The sequence below is a fragment of the Typha latifolia genome, chromosome 14, assembly GCF_019914945.1.
Source record: "Typha latifolia isolate L0001 chromosome 14, TyphaL0001v2, whole genome shotgun sequence".
Taxonomy (NCBI): domain Eukaryota; kingdom Viridiplantae; phylum Streptophyta; class Magnoliopsida; order Poales; family Typhaceae; genus Typha; species Typha latifolia.
The window spans coordinates 140,246-148,568 of NC_133099.1; the positions used below are offsets into that span (position 1 = coordinate 140,246).

Genomic DNA, 8,323 nt, shown 5'->3' on the forward strand with positions numbered 1-8,323 from the left:
ATGAGGATATTAGTAGGTATAAAAATTATATTTATATATTTATTAGTAAATGGGCCACCTTTTTTTTTTTCTTTTTGTCATACTCTCACTCATTAGTCATTACTATCCTTTTACCTTTTACCTTGTCATTTATATAGCCCCTTCTACTAACCTATGCTGACATTGGAGCTCACACATGGACCCGTACCAAATATTCTCAAAACCACATAATGAGATTTGAAGTGTGCTAATAGTGTGGTCAGAATAAAGTTCAAGCAGTGATCAAGGTTTTGCTGTAAAGGCAGCTGCTTTATTTCAACTAAACAAACTCATTAAGTTTTCGTAATAAAGGTAAAAGATAGGGGGTGATATGCAAAAAGGAGATGATTAAGTCATGGGCTTACGTTTTGGGCCATCTAATGGTCCAAAGCGTGCCCAAATGGGCCATATCCTATTGCCGACGCTGAGGAACGAGCGACCGATCGCTTCCAACTCCCAGCCACATCTCCTTCGCCGCCGTCATCGCTGCGCTCTCTTCTTCACATTCGTTTTGCTGATCGGATTGACGACGGTTTGACTTCGAAGAGGACAGAGAGAGAGAGAGAGAGAGAGAGAGAGAGAGAGACGATGAATTGGATCAACCGTAAGATCCATCTCTACAACGTTACCATGGGACTCTACATGCTCGATTGGTGGGAGCGCTACCTCTTTAGTATCCTTTAAATCTTTTTTCCTTTCCCGTTCGTATATGTTAATTTTCTCTTCAGCGATCTTCTCTCCTTCGAATTTCTGCACGGCGTTCAGGTAAAATTGAGTAGAGGAGATCCTATTTGATTGATCTGTTGATTGATGCGTGACTTTCCTTAATTCGAGTAGATATATTGATCCTCGTGCTGCTCTGGTTCATCTTCTACAACGGATCGAGATCCACGACCGAGTTCTACAACAGGTGAACCATTTTTATTTTCTCTTGCATTGCCTCATTTTTTCCCCCTTTTTGAGGAATTGTGAATCTAATATAAAGTAAGTTATACCTATAGTTACCGTCAAGGTCAGGAATTCTAAAGAATCTCATACAGTTTGATGAGTATCAAAGATTAGATTCTTAAAACCAACTTATTCATAAGGAGATGAAACCAGTTTTAACTTTGACTTTCCAAAAGCATAGAGCAAGGAATAAAAAGGATGAATTGATCCCACTAGGCAGCCATTTTCATGGGGTAACTACTAACTAGTCCTAACATTTGAGCTATATCTGAAACTCTTTATAAAGATGGCATCGATGCTTTTCCAAAAGGACCTCCAATTAGAGTAGCATTGGGAAGACTTATCATATTGCAGCATTATTCTGCACTGCATAACTTGCAGAAACTATGCATTCCAAAAAAAAATTTCAGAACGTCAAATGGTAATCTGACGGCTTTCCATCTATAAATGTAGCATATAAAACATTGAGAAAGGCTAACCCGGCAGCCAATTTGTACAGATAGCAATTGAATTATTTCAGTCCTTCGAAGAAGCGGTCTATCAGAAATCTGAACATTAGTGTTAGCATGCAATTCTACCACGTCACCTGTAAAGTTTACACTTTTATTACCAAGTAAGCCATATGCCATTTGACCAGAAATGATCTATAAGAAACAAGTACTGGATGCTAAATTGGTGTAACTTATTGATAGAATGACTGCTCTTTGACACAATTGTGTACTGATGGGAGCAAAGTAAAATACCATGTGCTTCTCCTCTTGAAAAAAATTATATGCGTTGCACATTTGTATTTGTAAGCATTAAATTGGTGGGGTTTGTCCATCCATGGTTCAAAATTTATATTTCTAGGATAAGATAGATTCGCTATTCTCCAGTCTCCAGTACTTCTAGTTTGTTTCTCATGATAGTCAGCTGCTTGCTGAAGTTTGAGTTGCTAGTAGTTCTATTGCTGCAGTTCTTTGCTTTAACTGTACCGGTTTTCTATTCCTTGCGATGATTTTCTTCTTTTCTCTCCCTTAAACTTTCAATAAACATTTCAGTAATTGATGGTTCTTTTACAGCTATCTGAAGCCAAAACTCTTGGTTCATGGAAATTTTCTGGTCTGACAAAATGTCTTCCAGAGGATACAATGGAAAGAGAATAATAATTTAAAGTAAGCATACCAGGATGTTGGTGTATTAACTTCCTGAAATTGTGTATGAGAATATTTAAGCAAGTTTTAGACATCTTAAGAGGAATTACCAGAATGTTTCCTGAAACACTGTTTTCATAATGTTGTGGTTAGTATGTCTGCTATGTTTTATCCTTTATATGTGCACATGATGAATATAACTTCACAGAGCATGAGTAAAGATGAGCTGAACAACGTTTTGAAGTTGTCTGAGTTTGGCTTTGTTATGGAGAGAGGATGTCCTAGCTTGATTTTCGCAAGCTACTTGAATGAACTATTTTTGAGCTTAGCCTAAATTTTTACTTATTTTGGTTGTCCGGGGGGATATTTAATTATTTAGCATTAACTTATTTCTGAAGTAAGCCTCATGCGATTTTGGCTTGACTTGTTCGACCGATAGAGCTAATTACTTTGTTTCTTTGTTGCTTAATTGTTTTGATCTTTGGAAATCTCCGTGCAGTTCAGACGGAACTACAAATATTCTTGTATTTACTATACGTGTCTAATGCTCTTTATAGCCAGTAGGCAATCTGATAATTTCTTTGCTTCAATTTTTAGTGGGCAGAAGAAAGTACCTAGAATTTCCGTTCTACTGTCCAGAGCACCCATCTACAAGACCTAAGTTTCAAAATGTTAATTCTACTCTTACAACTTCGAAGCAGAATTGTGATGTCTTTTCCATTTATTTGGGAGTTTAGAAACTGTTAAAGAGAGGCTTGGAGCTCAACATTGCCACCTGCTTTTTTTCATTGTATAAACAAGTCGGAACATCTCAAGTCAAGTCAAAGTGTGTAGTTTGATATCCTAATTCCTACTCCAATCACAAAATGATGACTCAAACATGCATGCAATTTCACAACATAAACCAAATGGCGTGTGACTGAGAGATATTTAAACTACATGCTTTGCACGGAACTTATCTAATTACTTATTAAAGTCGAGGGAGTAGAATTGTCAAGGAATACCAAACTCCCAGTAGGAGCCGTGTAATTCTCGCCTCTTGGTGAGAGGTAGGTGTGGAGAAATAAATCCCCGCTAGCTAGTACGATAAGAACAAAGGAAAGGAGGGGAAAACTTAAGAAGGACACTCGTTCGCCTTTTATGCTAAGACTAGTACTAAACAATTCCATAGTCGTAGTAAACTTGAACGGATTTTAACCACACGGCCTGTATAAATTTTACAATTTCCAAATCTCACATAACTTCTCTACTATATATGTTCCTTAATTCCTTTCTTGATGGAAGTTGCTCTACATAAGATTGGGCGTGATGGATTCTTAGCTAGCTCTCTCTCCCTCTCTATCTCGCTGTTTCCGTCTCCATCTTCGTGCATGAATTAAATATGAATCTCCTCTGATTGGATAATTATTATATCATCTAGCTAGCTAGATAGCTAACGAAGAAAAATCATATCGGAGTACGTGACTAGATGGAGAGAGCTGAGTGCAACTTTTGTTTAGCTAGAGATAAATTGTATTGAAATATCACATCATATTCGCAATGCATGTGAATAATATGAAACATATTCGAGCAGTGCCAGAGATCATCGATTGATCGATGAAGTTTTCATTGTACATTTAAGAGGCTATACATATGTACAAATAAGAACATAATTTGTCTCCTCTATATCTAATTTCTGAATAATGCACTGACATCTAACATTACTGATCGTCCGTACTGTGTGTGACACTATGCAGACTGCAAATTATTTACTCGCTATGCCAGGCCCCTTCACCACTGGGAACATGGACGGCAGTACGACGATCCTTGCATGCCACAATCGTACCATTGGTAGCTCAACGACAAACTTGTCCCCACTAATTACTAGCTAATTGGTAGCGCTAGCTACATGCCTACATATCAAGTTTGGGTTCACCCCACCAATATTGGATTGGAACTTGGATTCCGAATTGAAAGAAGTATGTATAATTTACCTTATCTATAGTAAGCTAGCTATTTTGAAAGGGGTTAATTTTAATAGTCAATCGCACCTGCCACGTATGATATTAACTGTTAATTAATTGATGGGGCGTGGGTAAGACGAGATGCTGAGGAGCCACGCAGAGTAGAATGTCATGTGGTTGGTGGCAGTCAGCTACGCTATAAAGCTAATTTAGTATTTGTGGTGGAATTAATAAAAAATGGAAACGATCCAATAGAGTTTGAATAAATGCATGCATCGGGCCGGCCCCTGTGACCGCTCATTAAATTAATTGATAATTGCTCATGGTTGTTGGCCACGAGCTCTCTCTAGCTCATGGTCAGGGTTGGTGAGACGTGTCTTCGTTGTTCATATTAATAGATCGATCAAAACTAAAACCTTCACAAAAATTAAATAAATACCTTCTCTTTTGAAAGGGCTACTTTCAGGTGGAGTTGACTATTTCAACGTACGTAACAACCACTGACGGTAGAGCGGTCAAGAATTGCATGTAAAACGTCCGGTCTATGATCACCGTTCTCCTCGGAAGGATTAAACGTTCACACTTAAGTCTTTCCACTTTTTTTTTTCTCTCTCTCTCTCGTGGAGTGGTCAATATTTGTAACTAAACTAAAGAAGGTTTGTTGTGTCAGTTTTGTGTCTACCTAACGCTAACGTAAGTGGGTGTTATTCACTTAATTATCAGAGCCAGGTTAAGCTACCATCTTTTAATTATTAATTAGTTGTGATTATCATGATCTCCATCTACTTAGTTAGTTAATTTAGGACCAATCTCACACGTGATTCACCCATTTACTCTAATCCACTTCAAGTCAGCATCGATTTCTATGGCCACTGATCCTGATACCCAATTAATTTACTATGCTGTATATATATATATATATATATTATTCATCTGGGTAAGGATGACATGCATCAACCCTTCCTTATCCGAAGCCTTTTAAAGTCCAAATATACGGTTACGGAAGTAGGCGGAGAGAGAGAGAGAAAGTAATAAGAAAGTTACTTAAATAAGATTTAAAAAAAGAAAACAAAGAATATTAAATAAGTGGAGGGTTAGGTATTGTATTGCTGACGTAGCTTCTCCCACCAACCCCCCTCCTTTCCCTCCTCTTACCAAACCCCCCCCCCCTGCCTCTTTGACGAGCGAGAACCGCGTTTCGACTCCTCCTCAGACCCACCAGTCTAGCTCCACCCAACGACCTCCACGTGGACACCGTATTGCCCGTCCGATCTCACCAAGCGCTGGATTCGACGCCCTAGATAGACTCCAACCAACCCCCACCCCCCCCACAACAACCCGACTCGGCGCCTCTATATAACTCCTCCAAACTCTCTCAACCCACCTCAGGAAAAATTCCAATTCCCGCTAATAAGAAGTAGATAAGAAATTTTTTCCTCTCCTCTTCTCCAAATTCCTCCTCTCCATTAATCAATCTTTGGATCCCATTCGACCGATGGAGTGCGTGCCCCAAATCCACGAGAACGGCAAATCCGATGGGCTGTGCCTTAAGAATGACCCGTTGAACTGGGTCATGGCGGCCGAGTCGATGGCCGGGAGCCATCTGGACGAGGTCAAGGCCATGGTGGAGGAGTTTAGGAAGCCCTCCGTTAAGCTCGAGGGGGCGACTCTAAAGATCTCCCAGGTGGCAGCCGTGGCCGCCGCGAGCGACGCCGCCCCGAGGGTGGAGCTCTCCGAGGCCGCACGTGCCGGGGTGAAGGCGAGCAGCGATTGGGTGATGGAGAGCATGAACAAGGGGACGGATAGCTACGGGGTTACTACCGGATTCGGTGCCACTTCGCATCGGAGGACCAAGCAAGGAGGAGCTCTTCAGAAAGAACTCATTAGGTAAATATTTAAAAGCAAGTTGGAGTAATTAATAATAGTTTTATTAATTAAAATGAACTGCTTGCATGAGAGTTTGGTCTCGTATCGAATTGAATATTAGGTAAATTCGATTCTTGGCTCATGCATCCCACCAAGCATCTTTGACGTACAGAGAGAGTTTGCTCAGATTCTTGGTGGAATTAACACGAGTCAACCCACCACGGCTCTTTAATTGGTTTGGTACCCAGAAAGCTTTTCCCACTGTGAGAGTGTGAGTGAGAGTGAGAGTGAGAGTGAGAATTAAAGAGTGTCCTTTGGTTACCGCCCACGGATTCAAAGCGACCTATTTATCACTTCCACCGTAGCACTTTGAAACTGTTATAACTACTGTAACTACGTAGTACGTTGGATTAGTTTATTACTGTTTCATTTGTGATATTTAATTAATTTAGTCGAACACTAAACATGAATCTTTTGCAGATTCCTCAACGCCGGAATATTCGGCAGCGGGCATGACTCCGGACACACGCTTCCCCCCTCGGCGACCCGCGCGGCGATGCTGGTTCGGATCAACACCCTCCTCCAGGGCTACTCCGGCATCCGCTTCGAGATCTTGGAAGCCATCACATCCCTCCTCAACAACAACATCACCCCTTGCCTACCCCTCCGGGGTACCATCACCGCCTCCGGCGACCTCGTCCCCTTGTCCTACATCGCCGGTATGCTCACCGGCCGCCCCAACTCTAAGGCCATCTCCCCCGACGGCAAGACCATCGGCGCCGCCGAGGCCTTCGAGCTCGCTGGCATCCACTCCGGCTTCTTCGAGCTGCAACCCAAAGAAGGGCTCGCGCTCGTGAACGGCACGGCTGTGGGTTCCGGATTGGCCTCCATCGTCCTCTTCGAAACCAACGTGCTCGCGGTGTTATCCGAGGTGTTATCCGCCATCTTCTGCGAGGTAATGCAAGGGAAGCCCGAGTACACCGACCATCTCACGCATAAACTCAAACACCATCCGGGCCAGATCGAAGCCGCCGCTATAATGGAGCACATCCTCGATGGCAGCTCGTACATGAAGATGGCAAAGAAGATACACGAGCTCGACCCGCTCCAGAAGCCGAAGCAGGACCGCTACGCTCTCCGTACCTCGCCCCAATGGTTGGGCCCTCAGATCGAGGTGATTCGAGCCTCGACCAAGTCGATCGAAAGAGAAATCAACTCCGTCAACGATAACCCATTGATCGACGTCTCTAGGAACAAGGCTTTGCACGGTGGTAACTTCCAAGGGACACCCATCGGTGTCTCCATGGATAACACCCGATTGGCCATCGCCGCCATTGGCAAGCTCATGTTCGCCCAATTCTCCGAGCTGGTCAACGATTTCTACAACAACGGTTTGCCCTCGAATTTGTCCGGTGGGAGGAACCCTAGTTTGGATTACGGATTCAAAGGGGCGGAGATTGCCATGGCGTCGTACTGCTCCGAGCTCCAGTTCTTGGGTAACCCAGTGACCAACCACGTCCAAAGCGCAGAGCAGCACAACCAAGATGTGAACTCCTTGGGGTTGATCTCTTCGAGGAAGACGGCGGAGGCGGTGGACATCCTCAAGCTCATGTCTTCCACCTACTTGGTTGCTCTATGCCAAGCCATTGACCTCAGGCACTTGGAGGAGAATTTGAAGAGCACCGTCAAGAACACCGTGAGCCAGGTAGCTAAGAGAGTCCTCACCATGGGCGCCAACGGGGAGCTCCACCCGTCGAGGTTCTGCGAGAAGGATCTCATCAAAGTGATCGATCGGGAGTACGTCTTCTCATACATCGACGACCCCTGCAGTGCCACGTACCCTCTGATGCAGAAGCTGAGGCAAGTACTCGTCGAGCACGCGCTCAACAATGGCGAGAAGGAGAAGGACTCCAACTGTTCCATCTTCCAAAAGATCGCTCTTTTCGAGGAGGAGCTCAAGACCCATTTGCCGAAGGAGGTGGAGGCTACGAGGATTGCTTTCGACAACGGCAGCTTGGCGATCCCGAACAGGATCAAGGAGTGCAGGTCTTACCCGTTGTATAGGTTGGTGAGGGAGGAGCTCAAGACTGGGTACCTCACAGGGGAGAAGGTTCGATCGCCAGGTGAGGAATTCGACAAGGTATTCAATGCCATTTCCCAGGGGAAGGTGATCGACCCAATGCTCGAGTGCATCAAGGAATGGAATGGTGCGCCTATCCCCATCTGTTAAATTAAATCGATCCATCTGCAAACGACTTACTTCGTCTCTCCCCACAATTACTCGCTCATGTCTTGTTGTCTCTCTTTTTTCTAGTTTTTTCTTCTCTCTTCCTTTTCCTCTCTTATGTATTGCATTGCCATTCAAATGGAATCAAACGATAATATAGCTTCTTGTTTTTTCTTTCTTTCTTCTTA

General features: G+C 43.3%; 2 protein-coding genes across 2 annotated transcripts; both read left to right on the plus strand.

Annotated features, from left to right (window-relative positions):
• The first annotated feature begins 403 nt into the window (after positions 1–403).
• On the plus strand, positions 404–2,342 carry LOC140800601 (uncharacterized). The gene is made up of 3 exons (XM_073155356.1): positions 404–691; positions 856–928; positions 2,028–2,342. Exons 1-3 carry the CDS (start codon positions 607–609, stop codon positions 2,071–2,073), a joined length of 204 nt encoding a protein of 67 aa, XP_073011457.1. The 5' UTR covers positions 404–606; the 3' UTR covers positions 2,074–2,342.
• Positions 2,343–5,276: 2,934 nt separating this feature from the next.
• Positions 5,277–8,309, plus strand: LOC140800806 (phenylalanine ammonia-lyase-like). Its single transcript, XM_073155675.1, has 2 exons — positions 5,277–5,929; positions 6,389–8,309. The coding sequence occupies exons 1-2, from the start codon at positions 5,538–5,540 to the stop codon at positions 8,136–8,138; spliced, it is 2,142 nt and encodes a 713-aa protein (XP_073011776.1). The 5' UTR covers positions 5,277–5,537; the 3' UTR covers positions 8,139–8,309.
• The last annotated feature ends 14 nt before the right edge of the window (positions 8,310–8,323 follow it).

Coding starts and splice junctions, on each gene's coding strand:
- LOC140800601 (XM_073155356.1), top strand. CDS start 607: ATGAATTGGATCAACCGTAAGATCCATCTCTACAACGTTACCATGGGA. Junction 692..855: donor GTGGGAGCGCTACCTCTTTA/GTATCCTTTAAA, acceptor TAATTCGAGTAG/ATATATTGATCCTCGTGCTG. Junction 929..2,027: donor ACGACCGAGTTCTACAACAG/GTGAACCATTTT, acceptor GTTCTTTTACAG/CTATCTGAAGCCAAAACTCT.
- LOC140800806 (XM_073155675.1), top strand. CDS start 5,538: ATGGAGTGCGTGCCCCAAATCCACGAGAACGGCAAATCCGATGGGCTG. Junction 5,930..6,388: donor CTTCAGAAAGAACTCATTAG/GTAAATATTTAA, acceptor AATCTTTTGCAG/ATTCCTCAACGCCGGAATAT.